General features: G+C 42.2%; 1 protein-coding gene across 1 annotated transcript; it reads right to left on the bottom strand.

The window, feature by feature from the left end:
• Positions 1–316: 316 nt before the first annotated feature.
• On the bottom strand, positions 317–16,563 carry GYG1 (glycogenin 1). Its single transcript, XM_062005668.1, has 7 exons — positions 16,489–16,563; positions 13,049–13,184; positions 11,004–11,178; positions 10,491–10,653; positions 6,050–6,176; positions 2,713–2,932; positions 317–1,900 (listed from the first exon to the last, which is right to left on the bottom strand). Exons 1-7 carry the CDS (start codon positions 16,493–16,495, stop codon positions 1,730–1,732), a joined length of 999 nt encoding a protein of 332 aa, XP_061861652.1. The 5' UTR covers positions 16,496–16,563; the 3' UTR covers positions 317–1,729.
• Between the last annotated feature and the right edge of the window lie 218 nt (positions 16,564–16,781).

Here is a 16,781-nt window from a genome sequence, read left to right on the forward strand (position 1 = left end):
TAAAGAGTATTTTATATTTTCCATAATGTATTTGTGAGCATCTGTGGTATTTGTTGGAAAAAAATAACGCTTTTGCGCTACAGGTTTTAACCAGTAATCCCTCCTGCTTTCACAGGACCAACACTGCAAAAGAAAAACCCACACAAGAAAGGGCTAGTTAAAGCTGGGAGTTCAGATGCTATGTACTTTTTAATAGCTACAAGCTACTTTGGTTTTCAGTTTTCAGCATTTTTGCCAAATGGTGATCAAAGAATCTCAGAGCAATTAAGTAGTGAAAACAAATTAACACAAGCTCTGATACACAGACTGTGGCATCTGCCTTACCAGCAAATGCTGAGAGCCTGTTGATTATTTTATCTCCAGGTTTGGCACTGTCAGTAGCTTCCTGCCAAAATCCTCTTTAATTAGGAAACAATAAAATTGTATTTTCTTTGTTTCTGGACTAACACAGAGTAGAGCTGGTAAAGAACACTAATTAGGTTCTTTTTAGACTTGCTGAAAGGATGGATCTGAAACTCGGTACAGGTAACAGCCAATCTCTGTCTGACTTGAGCATGTTTTTTTGTCGTGGTATTTTTACTGCTTTTCCATGTGTCTTACAAGACAATGTGTAGCCTAAGTGAAGCAAAAAGGAGAAAAAAAAGGCACTTTTGGTGCACATGGAAAGAGCAGTTTTCCAATCAGAGCAGGTGCAGGTTCTTAAGCAGCTATTTAGTCCATCTTTGCCAAGTATCACGCTTGTGTTTAAAAACAATTCTGCAGTGTACAGGGCTTGACATTAGGAATGATGTTTCTTTAGTCACCCAAAGAAAATGCTTTCTTCCAAAGCTCCATGTTGCTTATGTGTGTAGCTCCAGCAGGTACTTCCTCTGCTGCCTTGTCCTGTACTTGGGGCAAGCTAATAAGGGGATTGGCCCTAAACAGCTCCCTGGTAAATGACTATATTCTCTGTAATTGTAAATATTATGTAAATAGTTGCAGAACTAGAAGACAAGCTTTGCGAATGCCACTTCACCTCTAAGGGTTATACCTGTTGACTATTTCAGTCAGACTGCTTCAGAGCTCCCCCCTTTTTTTGTTCTTCAGTTGAGTTTAGGGAAGTCAGAAATGCATGACAACATTTTTTATTTTTGTATCAAGTGCAACATGGCAAGTAACAGATAAAACTCAGTTTACTAGTCCCGCAGTATACAGAACTGAAAAATGCATTCTGCCATGCTGTAGGCACTGTGCGTAAGAACCTGGTCAAAACTTCAGTGCAATTGTGACTGGAAGAGCAAAGCAGTGCTATTACCGTTACATCCGTATGTATCCCAGTGTCATTAATACATAAATGGTAAAGCAGAATCGCTACCACTCTAGTGTTTGAGCAATCCCATGAATTAGATTTTACATCTAAAACAGCAAGCAAAGGAATCAATGCTAATCACCTTACTGCGGTGAGGTAACAAACCAAGTTTCAAGGAGTACATTTGAGCCAATTGATCACAACAGAAGAAAATTTAAGCTGAAAATACCTGGTTTTATCTAGAAATGGGGCAGTAATAGGTGGCCCAAGGAGTTCTGCTTCCTATCTTTTGCTCAGTCTTCATCTGTAGCACTGCAGAGACCTTCAGCCAAGAAGTTTTTCATCAAGCTACTAGCAAGTGTAACTGACCACCATCTACACCTTTCTAGCTGTTAGTTCTGGAACAAGTCCTTGCATCACCACTGTTTGAGACAGGCATTTCTACTGAAGGTAGGTATCAAGTTTCTTCTTGATGTTGTCGAAGGAATCCACTCCCATATAGTCAGCTTGGCCCTGCTCCCACCGTTCTTTGCGTTCTTCTGAAGATACAGTTGGTAATGCTGGTGATGGTGCTGATATTGATATGTGGGACACTGCCTCTGTAACCTCTGCCTAAAAGGAAGAGCAGAAAAATACAGAAATGCTCTGCATAGCTAAAGTGAGCAACAAGAATGGGACAACAATGTAGCTATTCACATGCACAGCAGCAAGCATTGCCAATGGGCAGGGACTGTGCAGCTTTCCTAGCAAAATAACAAAGCAGAGTTACAGAAGTTAGCTGGGAGAAAGGAAGAATAAAGGTTAAGTTCTTCATACCTCTCTACAGAAGCCACAAGAGAAAGCCAGAGTATAAACCAAGCCCGATAGCTGCAAATAGTTCATTAGAAAGATGTAAGATTAACAAGAGAAAGCACATCTTAAAGAGAGCAGTAACTTTGGTCTTAGAAAGGTTGAGAACTTAAACTGGCCCATGTACTAAGCTAAGACTGCAGTCAGGTGCAAGGTGCTGAACTAAGAACTAGAGTTAGAAGCATTACTTCATGTTTGACAACTACTGGCATTCATCACTGTCAGTTTAGCTAAATATTCATTCTCCAGTTATCCTGGGTTTACCCAGACTGGTTTCACCGTGCAAGATCCGTACGCTGAACTTCTATATTAAATAAGTTAGTATAGTGTAATTTCTGGTGGCCCATTAGCTACTTATGTGGTTTATTCTAGGCAGGCAGACAGCTACATTGGAGACCACTCGAGCGTGCTTCTGTAATGTTATTTATTCCAAGCTTAAAAGAAGAAATCCAGAGATGCCACATCCCACAAACTAAACCACTTTGAGATGGATCGAGAGAAGGGAAATGGGTGAAATACTGAAGAACCTGCCATCCATACTTAGGTAGTTTCTACAAGAATATTAAAGCACATACCATGTTTACACCTGTAGTAGCTTCTTTAACAATTCCATGCTGTTCTAGTAATGGTAATACATTAACTGTATAGGTATCCCACCACATGTTGAGAAATTCTGGGTGAAATGTTTTGGGGTCACCCATGTTGCCTTTTATGCTTTTTGTTCTGGAGTCATATGTATAGTTCCATGGCTTTGTGCTTCCCAGGAAATGCACCACTTTAGTATTTCCACCAAACCTGTTGGACAGAAAAAGTTAGAACCCACCATTTGTTCAGGTGTCTAGAAAACAAGAGTTTTGACTGGCAGACAGTTTTTAACCTGCAGTTTCTGTGAATGTCCAGAGAACAGAAGTATGAATGTATTTAGAAGGCTAAACGCTAAATGATCGAACTGCCAATGCCTACAGGGACTGAAAGCATCGCTACACAACAAAGAAAACACAACGGGAATGCTACATTACACTAGTCAGAATATAAGCCAAAACCTGATGGTCTGGGCTGGGTAAGTACTTACAGCCAACTCAAGTCTTTAGGTAGAGTGATGTCCATAGCTCAGGAGAGCAGTCTCAAGCAGCCGTTGCAATCGGAACTGGTTTTAAAAGTGAAAAATATTCTACTCCAAAGTCAGTGATCCAGATACTCAGGCATAACAAGCATTATATAGAGAAGGGTCTCTGTTAAGAGTTACCTTTTTAGTTTACGACCCTATAGAATAGGATCATTGGAAGGCCCTGCTGCAGGAAGACTGACCCTGCAAAACTGTAACCTAGCATAACGTAGGCATTTCAGAAGACCTCTATCTTGGTGCAGCAGGGTCACATTGGACAACCAGTTGTTGTTTCCTAAATAACCTTAGTTGTGTAGGTTTTGTGGTAGTAGAGGTGGGGTTTTTGCTTGTTTCTTTTAAAAACTATTTTAACTGTATTTGCAATATGGACTTCAAGATTTGTCCCAGGTGTTACTAGTATGTTGTACATTAAGTGTGTAGATATGCACTCCTTTTGAAGTAAAGGGCTTAAAGCAAAGAGACAACATTCATTCCTTTATTCTGTGGTTCCAAACTAGAGGTCAGCTTGAGTCAGTTTTGTGAACAAGCGACGCTCAGTCTCTCCAGTAACTGACTGTCCCACCTAGTTCAGTTTGTACCATGTTAGGACTTCTTCTCAACATCATACAATTAAATGGACAATCGTGCCAAACTGGCTTTAATGTTTCATTAGGCACACCCTCACTTTGACCAGGGTTGGGATGTTTAAGGGGTTTTACATATGGAGACAATGCAGGTGCGTTTCAAAACCTTTCTAATATTCAAAATAAGGCGGTGTGCATTTGGGTGGGTTTTATTTGTGCTGTTGTAAGGTCCTTGGCCCTGTTTCAGTATTGATGTTCAGTGTTCTGAACTCAACTGATGTTTTTGCAGAATCAAAACCTATTTGTGAGTGAAACGTCGGTTATTTGCACTAATTGCAAGAGGGGAAAAAACCCCAACAATTGTGTTTAAAGATCAGGAACTGATCTGTTGAATTCTGTATGTCAAGATTTGGAATGAGAAGAGTACATTAATCTTCCTGGCTGTCACACCTCTACTTAATGGCCTGAGTTTTCTTTATCTTAGGCTGCTGCCGTTGTGAGGCAATTTATCATTGTTTAATTTAAATAGCCTTTTTAGAGAATGCCTAAGTAGTGTTACATTACACTTGCTGCAGAAAGTGTACTCGTAGCATTCTGTCCACCTAAGACCTGTTTAACAGTTGACAGATGCCAAGCTTCTGCAGTGTTTTCAGTATCTGCTTTATAGATACTTTCTGGATCCACACTACTCCCTTTAAATGTTCGAGCTCAACTGTTAGGAAGTTGTATGTCCACACTGGCCTAGCAACTAATCCGTCTTTCCCCATCTCCCAGAAAAGTCCTTGATCAATGTTTTGAAGTTACAGAGCGTTTGTCATGAATTGGCATTTTCCTTTGGAAAAAGGATTACTGAGACTGCTGTGAAATGTAGTCTCGCTGCACAAAGCTGCGAAAAACTTGGCTATTGATGTCAGTAGCTTTAAATTTCACTTTATTCCAATTGCTGATTATCAGGAGTGTATCTGCTGATCTAACCAAGGGAAATTGTTCCTCCTCTTGAGCAGGGCATTCTACTTACAGTGCTGTACTTCCAGCATTCTACTTTTGAAGGTCTGCTGAAATCAGTTAGGCAATTGATCCAGTCAGTTAAATGGAATCTTTTTTCAGGAGCCCTCGTGTCCAATTAGGCTTTTGTGGCAACAAGGTCATTTCTAATTTTAAGGTCAAGTGACTAGCAACCAGCCAGCCATGGAATGAGGACGTACTTTACAATAGATGCTAACTTATCGAATGCTATCCAACTACTTAGTCATTCTTACGCTTGCATGTATTTCTTTAAATAAGTGTTCCACTTTTAGCATGACAGGATTTCAAATGGTATTCTGATCACAAGACATAGTTGGATCTTGAGCCAGCAACAGTCCTGCTTATGCTAGCTGCTGCTTTAGACACTCGTAACCTGATGTCATTCAGAGATCAGATTGTTTTTATGCAATTGGTACTTTCCCTCAACTTGTTCTCACTTGTGCAACTCTTAAAGAGTAAGAGTTTGTGTAACTTTTCAGCTTCCCATGCTTCCCCCATTTTCCTCTGTTTATTACAACACTTTGAGTGACCCTGACACTGATACATGGTTTACTCACATGCCACATCTAATACTGCTAGCTAGGGTGGATAGTTGTTTTCCCAACACAGGAAACACACAACGTTATGGTGGCTGGCTGAAGTCTTTATTCCATCTTGCTGTTATTTAAGGAACTATCCGAGACCTAGAGAGACTGTTGGGAAAGGATTCTAGCTTTATACAAGTCTTTGTTCACCGTGCCTATTTGAATGGTACAGGTTGATTAGATTACTTCAAATAATACCCCTAGGTAATCTGAGTGAGGAAAGGGCAAATTATTTAGGTGGGAACAATAGCACCAGTAACATGAAGTTCAGCTCAAGCTGATTCAAGAGCTGCTGCCTTTGATTAGAGCTGTAATAGACTATCCCATACCGGAGGTTCTTTCTTTTGCAAGTGACCTGCCAAATGTGCTTAATCTAAATCCACTTCAGCGATACTGTCAGGGATGAGCAGTTTAAACTACAGATACATCTTCCTCTGCATTTATCACGAGATGAATCATTTAACTACTATTAATTCAACTTTTTTGTGTTTTAAGGAAACTAATATACCTTCTTTTAGAAAAAACTGTCCAAGTTTATATTGTGCTTGTTTATTCTGTTACAGGAAATTAGTTTATATAAGCTCTGAAAGTTGTCTTAGAATTGTGAACTTACGCTTTAAATGCTGGAAGGTACGTATATACAGAAGTGCTGCTCAAATTATAAATAAATGGTAGATGTTTGCTCATGTCTGTTGTTGCCCAGCTGCTGAAGAAGGTGTTTAATAACCCCTGATCTGCACCTGGAAGAGAAAGCATTAATAGGCTACAAGCATCCAATAGCTTGCTTAGGATAGTTTTCAGTCACTTTGATAATGAAAAGTCAGTAATGCAGTTCTGTCCAGTAGAAGTTTGGCACAGGCTGCTAGAGTTCTGTTTGGGAACAACCCTGTAAACCATGCAGCCTTTGAAAAACCAAAAAATGCAGAGAATTAAAAAGATCACATGTGAGGTTACTTTTGCTAAAAAGCACTCAAGCTGTGTGCAACCTCTGCCATTCAGTTTCTTTTACAGCCTAAATTCCAGCTGCATAAGGCAGCAAAAAACAGGACTTGACAACCGAGTACCATTCAGCTTCAGGAAAGCCACAGCTGAGAGGATTAAGTGTCAACAATTAGTTTCATTACTTCTGCACACAGATGTGTGACCTCCATCTCAACAGCAGAGTCAGGGTATCGGTGGTGTGTTAGACCTGGAGTGCAGAATGCATCCACCTACACTGTGATCTGATAAGCACATTCACTCTTGGCAACAACTCTAGTAAAACTTGAAATCTTTTAACAGGCAATGAGCATTCCTAGTTCTGTACTTAAAAGCTGCTGATTAACTTCTAAGTGAGGATAACCATCTAAGCTACGGCCAGCCCTACTGTGTTGGGAAGAGTCAACTCTTAATTTGCAAGTAGAGATTGTAATGAGGTCAAATGAGTCTGGAGTTCTTCACTAATGTCAGGAGTAGGTGGGGAAAAAAAAAAGCCTCTAGCCCAAAGCAGACTAGTTTATAAGCAGCTCCTGAGAAGTAAAAAGTACTTATTTATATCCAGTCGTTCCTTACTGCAGTGACTTAGTCTTCAAATGCTAATAGTTCCTCTTATGAAGGAGACCAAAGGGAGACCCTCAATTTTCATTTGCCATCTTCCCTTCACCTGTAACCTTAGTGTTGCTATAGAGGAGATAAACAGGTAAAACTTATTTTAATCTTTAATTTTCTAAAGTGCTCCACCTCTGCTGACTTGGGAAAGGTTGGTTTTTGGTATTTTTTAATTGGCCTACAATTAGATTTAGGGCAGTACTAAGGTTTATACCCTCACTGCTGTTTGAGCAAAATTTGCTTTTTTGAAACTGAATTACCTGGACACGGGGCATAAACTTAGATGTACAGAATTACACTGACAAATATAAATTCTAAGTGTCCTGTTACAGCTGTCAGCATACATGCAGATTGCAGAGTGAGAAATTGCCTAGAGACTCAGTCCAGTAACTTCAAACCTCTGACTTGCCTCTCAGCTCATAAAAGAGGGAAAGCATTTTGAAGAAGTTGTGTCCATCACAAGAGATGAGTCAAAGAAACCAGGCAAGTCCCCTGCTCTTTACTCAGCTATGTTTCATTTTACCTTCTAATTATATGTTAAGAATGTATACGTTAACAGTAAGGTCATCTAAAAGATGAGCCTGGGATGCCCTCTCAGAAGAGATAACTCATAACTGAAGGGGCAGCAACAATGTACTTCAATCACTCTACAGGACTTTCTCTTACAGATTGTTTTACCATACTCAGCTTTTTTTCCAGATTGATGGATGCTTTTGTGCCAAAGCAGCTAGTGAAAGCAGCATTTAGCTGTCCTAGTTCAGACTTCAACATTAGTCTTATCAACTGGATTTTAGACATCAGGCAGTACTTTGGTTAGATACACCTCTACAGATACAGTCTTGCTGTGTTATGTCTACGTAAAAGCAAGCATTTTAGTTCACAGGCTAAAGAGCCAGAGGATTGTCAACACAACAGCGATATTCTTAAGGTATCAGTACTACCAGATTTCTTTTAAAACCAAACTTCCTCCCCCACCCTTCCTTTCAGATAGCATCCAGAATTACTGCATGATGTCTTCCTCACTAGAAAGGTGAAGTTCAAATAATCCAAGTAGTTGTTTACAGAAGTAGCCATCACTCTACCACTTCTGGACAACAGGATTAGACAGGATGCGTCTCTCTGCTGTTATAAATACAAAACACTCGGTAAATCTTGCACTCCTTAATTTCTGCTGGCGCAGATAAAGTGCTTAGAGCTTTACTTCAAGTATGCACAGCTTTGTAGCTTGTTTGAGTTTGCATCCCAGTCCCTTATTAAGGGCAGTTATCCTTCTGTCCTGGTTTCAGCTGGGATAGAGTTTTCTTCCTTGTAGCTGCTACAGGGCTATATTTTGGGTTTATGCTGAAGCGAACATTGATAACAGGGATGTTTTGGTTATTGCTGAGCGGTGCTCATACATCAAGGCCATATTCTGCCTTTTTCCCTGCCCTGCCCTGCCAGTGAGTGGACTGGGGGTGGCGGGAGGGCAGTGTGTGCCCAAGAAGCTGGGAGCACAGGCAGGACAGGCGACCCGAAGCAGCCATGGGGCTGTCCCACACCAGCGAACATCATGTCCAGTATAGAAACTGGGGGGTTGGCTGGGAGGGACAGATCAGTGCTGGAGCATCGGTCAGTGCATGCTGAGCAACTGCACTGGGCAGCATTTGTCTTTTTGCTGAGTTTTGTTTCACTTAATTACTGTTGTTATACTTTATTCTTCTTACTCCTGTTATATTTTAGTTCTTAGAGTTGTTCTTATCTTAACCCATGAGTTTTAATTGCTTTCTTTTTCCAGTTCTCCTCCCCATGCTAGGGGAAGCGTGGCAAGGAGGAGGCGGCGAGTGGCTCGAGTGGCTGCGTTGCCAGCTGGGCTTCAACCACAACACCCTTCACAGGTATTTCTCTTTGAGGCTATAAACTTTTATTACTGTCCTGATCAGTTTATGTTTGAATCTTCTTTCTCCCGACTAAGTTCATGAGCTCAGCAACAACTTATGTGGGTAGTGTAATTCTCCATGGTCTCTTAACTGACATCAGTGCTACCATTTAATAAAAACTAGACAAATTTTAAGGCTTACAGTTCTAGAAGTTTGGTACCTAAACCATTAACCCACCATTTTTGCTGTTAAGAGCTGCAACCATTGCTTCACATGTAGTACACTGAGGAAGTTTCACCATCGTGTGGTGGTTTTAACTTCCAAGTCACAAAGTATATTGTGAAAGCAGTTCTAGTTTTATAAAGGACAAGAGCCTTAGCCCTAGAAGACAAGGTCTGTTGGCAGTTGAGCACAAAGCTCAGAGGAGTCAATCACAAGTCAGGATGTTACTGGAGCTACTCAGCAGTCAGTTTGCACAACGGTGTGCTTGCTTTGTGGGGTGCTTTTTGTGGGGGTTGGAGGGTGTTGGTGGGGTTTTTTTTTGAAATGCAAAAATTCAGTACCATGCTACCAATTTTGTCATGGCTAATGGTCCATTTAGACCCATCATTTGAGAGCCCTTCTAGAGCTACCAGTTGCTACCTTGTCAGCAGCAAGGTGCAGACAGACTTTCCATTACAGTACTCGTTTTCCCTAGAGTTTATTCATATGGTGGCATCAAGCATCAGTTCTTTTTAAGAGGCCACACACAGGAGCCCACACAGTAACAGGGATTATTCTGCAGACTGAGTGACATCCAGAACTTCTGCATTTTACCAAGTACTGGAAAGTAAGTCAGGCTCTCTAATTACCCTCCATTAAAGAGTTCCATTTCAAGGTGTTATTTCTGTAACTTTTTCTATTAAGAGTGTTTTGTACCACGGTAGTTACATAATGAAATCTAGTGACAGGAGACAATGGTAACTCATTCAGAAGCCTTTTAACTACAGCAGTCTTCAAGCAACACATACTACTGCAACAGTAGTAGACTGAGACTTACAGGACAACAGAACTTGTCTTCTCAAGCTTAAACATGGCACAGTGGGCAATCCCTAGTGACCAATATTTCAAAGCAGCCAACATGCACTTGATATTGGGAAAAAGATGGTCACCCTCCTTCAGGAAGCTATCATGTAGCATTTGAAGACATAGTAGCATCTTTAAATGTTTCTCTGAACCTACATTCCAGTTTGTCAGTGCTACTATTCCCACAGCAACTTCAGTTAGCGTGGGACGTTTATGTCTTTGCTCTTAGGAAGGCATGAAGCATAGTAGTGCAGTTTCATTTGCTAGTGCATGCTTTGTGCTTGCTCCACCCTAAGATTTCTCGTTACAGCTGCTAGTTTGGAGGCCAAACTTAGGGTTTCTTTATTTCATGAAGTCTGAAAAAAAATAGTTTATTACTACATATTGTAACAATAGCCTCTATTATGAGAGGGTTGTTATTTAAACAGAGTTCAGGATTCTATCCTACAGAATCCCCTCCATATGACATGTTTGTAGTTACTGAGCCATCCCAACCACTATTACCATTTTGGCCTAACTTGTATTAAAATACAAATTCATACATACCATCAAAGCTGCCTTTCTCTGTGGCAAACTGTAACAGCTGATTGTATGTTTCAATGGAAGGTCGGTAAACAAAAACTCCAGAGTTAAAACAGTCAGGCCAGCCTGGATCTGGTGCTGCAGACAGCTCTTCTCTCTCAAAGAGCTCATCAATATTTGACAAAACCTAGTTGTAAAAGGGGTAAAAAAACGTGTCCCGTTTTTTAGGTTAGGAATGGGGGATATCAAGTTTTAATGGATTTTTTCACGTCTTAAGGTGGGTGTCAAAGAGTTCTCATATTGGCACTCTTGTCTTATGGAATAGTTCAGACAGACAGTCCCCACAGACATTGCAATTAATTTGGATCAACAGTTTTTAGAATTACTAGTCCAAATAGCAAAAAGGCCTCAGTTACCCATCTTAAAAAAGCCACCACTGACCCCATCCCCCTCGAAACTCAAGTAACAAAGCTAAAAGCAACACACAGGAAAAGATTCAACAATTCCCATACCGGGTCATTAAGAGCTGTCACTTACCATTGTGTCTGCATCCATGAAAACACATTTTGAAAACTGTGTCAGTTCCCAGCAGTGAAGCTTGGTTAGTGTGACACCCAGCTCAGGTCTCTTCATTAACGCCAAGTGTGCTGAATCCCCACTATCCAAGACATTAACCAATATGACTTCATCAAAGACTTTCTTGAGCACTTTCCTGGGGAAGGAGCAATTGCCAAGACTTAGCTCTACTGTTATTCCAGAGCCAGACCACATGACATATCACAGAAAACTGTAATAACAAGGAAACTGTCAGTATTTCTTACGTCTTCTGTAACGGTTGACCACATGTGCTGGAATGCACAAGTATACCTCTGCCTCAAGGTTTCTAGTTTGTTACAGGCAGCTTTTGAGGAACAGAGTAGTTTAGTTGGTTGTTTTTCCTTCCCCAGCCAGGGCTTTAGTTGGCATCGCTACCAAGTCCAGTAGGTCACAGCTACATAGCACAAACTTTCCATACAGCCTTTTTTTTTTCCAGACAGACCGATTTTTGTCAAGTTCACAGTCTACTTTGAGCACACAACTGAGAATCGGGAAGCTGTTAGAGTAGCTTGAGCACAACAGTAGCTGAATCCTAAACAGCTGAAACCGAAGCTTATGCGATAGTTATGACAACATTGTGCTGGATTTGTGACTGAGAACTCTGACTAGACTCAGTTGCTAAAACTTTCTTTACCTCATAAAGTTTTAAAGATTCACAGTCGTGGCTGTGGGCACACCAGTGTTTTGACCCAGTATCATGTTCACCTAGGGGTGACAAACTTTCATACCGGGAAGTGAAATTTTGTGGCAGATACCCAACCTTTGCTTTACTATCAGTAAAACATTACCATTAGTTCCAGAGAGGTTAAGGAATTCATGCTGCTTAAAATATGAAGCATCTGCAAAGTCCCACTATTCTACAGTGTATCTTGAATGCTCAGCAGTTGTCAGTACAATTGCAGCCACAGATGTTGTAAATAAGTTTAAGAACTCTGCCTTGCAAGCTGTCTTTGTACTGACAGTTTGGTAAGGATAGTTGCTTCTGAACTTATGGCATACCGTAGTGGATATAGAGTGAGAAATGCAAGTTCTACAGCACTAGCCAGGTAGGTAATGCTGCTCTATAAGCATAGTACTAACTGACCTGCAGTGGCACATATGCACATCTACAATTCATCTTAAAAGAGCACGCTAACCAAACAGGCTAGAATGGATGTTCCTATATATAACATCTTTATATTGGTAAGGCTTTTAGCTGCCAAGAGACTCTGGGGAAAGTCACTCCATTTAGTATTAAGCCCCTGCTCTCCTGTCTCTATGAAGAGATTTTTTTTCAGAAGAACTTGCCCATGTAGAGAACCTTGACCTGTCATCTGTTGTTCATGTAGCTACGAAGTTAACAGGGTTTTTACCCTCCTCTTAAATGTGGACAGAGCACCCAGTTTGCTTCATACTGAGACTCAGAGAGGCTGTAGGAAGCGACTGCCTGTTAATTTCATTTGTTGTACTGTGATGACCTCATTATATGCCTCTGATCTGCTGATGTGACATACTTGGTGCTACTCTAGTTCTGCTTATGATCTTCTCTCATGATAAAATTTGAAGAGTCTGCTAGACTTCAAGGGAGCTTGTGTTACATTATCTCAATTGGGAATGCTTCTGCAAGACAAGTACATACCAGTCCCCTACTCCCACTGCCACACGCATACACACAGCACCAGCGAACACACAGACAACATCGTATTGTTGGACAGTTCTAAGTAGGACTATAAAAGAGCAAATATTTGCTTGAAATATCAGTATCAAGTCAAAGTTTAGTGGTCTAACTACAGAGTACGTGTTAAGTCATAATATGGAAGAAAAAAAAAAGACATTAACATTTGAAGAACTTAAAGAATTCCAGATAATGTCACGTTGTATTCTCTTAGGTTTAGCCGCTAAGCTTCCAGAGTTTTGGATGGTTACTCTTTAGGAATTTAGCTTCTGTTTTTCAGCCTTCACATCATCAGGAACTGTGGCAGTTTGAAGTATATAGGTGACCTTACCTCATAAGATCTGAGACCTGAGGAGTTATGAGTGCAGTCAGCTTCCTTGTTGTTCTGTACTGTTGCAAGGATGAACCAAGTACCAGTGCTCCTTTAACATAGGAGTCATTTGTGGCTAGAGTCACAAAAGACTGGTCTGGAAGAAATAAACTCGGTCAAGTTAGTGTGATCTACTACTTTATTCTGAGACAGATATACTAGAAACTTAATACTGCTAGGTAATCATGCTGCAAGACCTCCAAGGTGTGCCCTTTAACTCTTGTGTGTTTGGCCTGCACACATGGCCAAATTAAGGTGATCATACTTATATAGTTATAGCTGCTATTAGTACCTTGCCACATTGCAAAATGCAGTAAAAACAAACCACAGCCCAAACCCAAAGAAAATTAGTTCCAGTTTGCCCACAGGTTAAATAAGTCATGCCAAATGTTAGCAACAACACAAAAGATCTAAAGAGCTTTATTTTTGGCCACTATTATACTATTTTTATGCTGAAGTAGTCTAAAGTTAGTAACAGAGTTTTGTAGAGTTACTCTAGATTTAGCTCTCAACCCTGAAGCCACAGCAGCGTAAAACATGCTTCATTTTCAAATGAAAGTAAGCACTGAATTAGATCTTGGACAACAGCATTAAGTTTTGCTAGCTCAGGATTTTGCAGATGAGTTGTTCTGCAATCCATGGTTGCAGCTCTATCACAAGAATGCAAGATTTAAATGGCAAGTAACCAGTAATACAACAAGCAACTCAAGACTTGCAACAACAGCGTTTGCTCTTTAGCAAAAAGAGGTAAGGTTGAATTGTTACTATAAGGTAAAATCTTCAGCTCTAGCTGGCTCTTAAAAATAGATTAAGATGGATCACTTTGCTGTATACTGCTCATTGGGGCCATAAAATACAAGCTTTCCATTCTTTGAGTTGCCACATTTTAAACTGGCAGAGTAGGACTTAGGAAAGCAAACAAGTAACTTCAAAACTTCCTCGTGTACTATCATCATGTAGTACTCCTTTCCAAGCCACAGCACCTTATAAAGAAGCATGCTGTTTTCTACCAAACCAATTTTGACACTGAAGATTCTCTAAGAATTTGAGGAGTAGATTTTCACATTCAAGTTTATTTTAGCAACTGCGATGTCTTTTCTATACAGAAGTTGTTAACTACATTAGGTATGGATTGAGAGTGAGAGCTCTGGGCATTTAAAAAGCTTATTATCAAATGTAGTAGTAAGATTAAAATACCAAGTGCTCAACTTTCAGAGACTGTCGTTCAGTACAACTCCTCAGCTTGCGAGACAGTCACAATCGCTATGTTTTTGACCTAATACCACCTTAACATTTGGCAACAGAAAGTCACATAACATAATTGTCTACGAGCTCTGCAAACCTAGTCTGCAAGCTGTACAGACAAGCTACAAAACCTTCTATTTTGCTTAGCAACAAAAACTAGTCCCAAGGGATTTAGATTATAGTGGCCAATTACAGAGTTCAAAGAAAGGCTTCTGCAAGGCCAGGAATGAAGGGGTTTTTTTTAAATTTATCAACAATTTTTCATAAAAATTAAGCAAATCTGCTTGAACAATTTTGCATTTCTTTTGAAGCTTTACAAATGGCAAGTGGGTAGCATTTTGAATCATGTGAACATCATTCTAGCAGAGCAGCCTCTTTAATTACGTATTTTGCATGTTACTCTTCAACTACTCAATGCATAAAACTCTGCCGGTCTGGGCTGACCAGGAGCTCACTAAAAATCCAGTGTAGACAAAGTGGGATTGTGCCCAATATTCACCTGAATGTTGGGCTTTTATCCCAGCAGTGTAAGAGTAATTCTTAAAGTGACCTTGCCACTAAAAGATTAGTCCTTTTCATTGACCTGTTAGTTCTCCTCATCGTACTGAAACTGAGTATTCACACACAAAGTTCTTGGGGAAGCCCATTTAATGATGGAGTAAGGGCTAAGAAGCCTTCTGTTACATCCCAACTGCATCAGAAAACTTTGCTTGAGGGGAGGGAGGATAGCAGCAACTTACAGAGCATCCAAATTAGTACAGCTTGCCAAAGTTTTGAATAAGCTGTCTTCTATTTCATATCTTTTGTAAAGTGCATTCACCACTAAACTCAGACATTATGCATGGGTCCATACTACAATTTGGGCAAGACCAAATTGCTGCTTAATCATAGAATGGTAGGTGTTGGAAGGGACTTTTAGAGATCATCTAGTCCAACTTCCATCTAGATGGAAGTTACATCTGCAAGAGACTAGTCCATTCTACCTCCACCACAAGTTTTCAGTTGTCTCCCTCTCCATGCTCTCCTCCCTCTGCCTTCTTTGTAAACCTTTCCTCCACAGTTAGGTTACGTTCACACAGTAGTCACTGTTATGCCTGAAACTTACTGAATTATCATTGCAGCTGCAAAAACAAACAAACCCAGAGGACACCCAGCATCAAAACTGATTTATCCAAGCAAAACTGAGCAAGTTCAGAGAGATCTTTGGCTTTCCAGTTCGCAGGCTACAGTATCCGTACACAAGTCTTTGCTCTAGCCCTTTACACACCTAAGAGCATCCTGGAAGTCTGAGCTAGGACCAGTCTTTCATTTGACAGTGTGCAGGAGGGGGCTTGTCCCTCATACTTTAAAACTTCCTTATGAAGTATTTTCCTAGGCACTGACAGAGTTCACAGGCATTTGTCTATTCTGCTGTTCTTTCGAGTTGGGCATTAGTACACGTCTTTTTGTTGTTGTTGGGGTTTTTTGTTGTGTTTTCTTTTCTGTTTTAGTACGGAATTCCTAGAGACAGGAGCATCTAATCAAGTTGTGTACCGCAGGGCTGAGCAACAGGAGTCTTCAGCCTTCTAAAGCTGAAAGTGAAACCGACTCCACTGACAGATTCAGGTAAGAGAATTGGGGAAAAAAGGTCCGGAACAGAAACGCCAGGCACCCTTGGGAAGGCGGTAAGGAGTTGCTCTCTGTGAAGTACGAAATCCTACAGAAGTTGCACAACTCGTCTTTCAGGACGGGGATAGATTTTCTCCTGCGAGCCGCTGCGGCCTTATTGGGGCCTCTCCCGACCCTCCTCTCTCCGCCCGCGCCCCCCCCCGCCCCGTTACGGGACAAAGCCCCGCGCCAGACACCGCGGCAGGCGGCGCGGAGCAAGGCAGAGTCTTGAGCGCCCTCCCGAACCGTACGGAGGCGCCCGGGACGCTCCCAGCCCCCCACCTCTCCCCCCCGCGGGCAGCCCCAGCCCGTCGCGGCTGCGGCCCCGGTCCTCCGCGTCCCGTGGCACCGGCCCGCCCCCGGGACGAGGCTAAAAATAGTCGCGGGCGCGGGGAGCGGCGGGGCGCGCGGCGGGGAGCACCGGGGAGCGCGCGCCGGCCCCGCCCGCACCCGCGCGAGCCGCGTTGCGCGTGCCGGGCGCTCGCGGGAGGCGCGGCGCGCGCACTGACCTGCCATGGCGCCCGCTCCGCGATCCGCTGCAGCTGAGGCGGCGGCCGCGCTCCCCGGGGCTGCGCCGACGCCACCGCTTATATAGGGGCGGGGCCAGGCTGCACACGTCTGCGGCCGGAGGCGGCCGCTCCGCCCCGAGGAGTCTCCGCGTCGCGGCGGGGCGGGCTCTCCGCCATGGTGTCCCGCGGCGGCGGCACGTCACCCCTCCTCCGGCCGCCGGGGGGCCGCCGGGCACGGCTCGGGGTGAGGGCTGCGCGGGCCGTGGGGGGCTCTGCGCCCGTGGCGCAGCCCA

Source organism: Colius striatus, chromosome 12 (assembly GCF_028858725.1).
Source record: "Colius striatus isolate bColStr4 chromosome 12, bColStr4.1.hap1, whole genome shotgun sequence".
NCBI classification, from domain to species: domain Eukaryota; kingdom Metazoa; phylum Chordata; class Aves; order Coliiformes; family Coliidae; genus Colius; species Colius striatus.

Bases quoted from the DNA above. Each gene is read 5' to 3' on its own strand.
- GYG1 (XM_062005668.1), bottom strand. The intron at 11,179-13,048 runs GTAAGGTCACCT...CTCCTTCCCCAG, and splicing joins CAGGTCTCAGATCTTATGAG to GAAAGTGCTCAAGAAAGTCT. The intron at 1,901-2,712 runs GTATGTGCTTTA...TCTTCCTTTTAG, and splicing joins CTACTACAGGTGTAAACATG to GCAGAGGTTACAGAGGCAGT.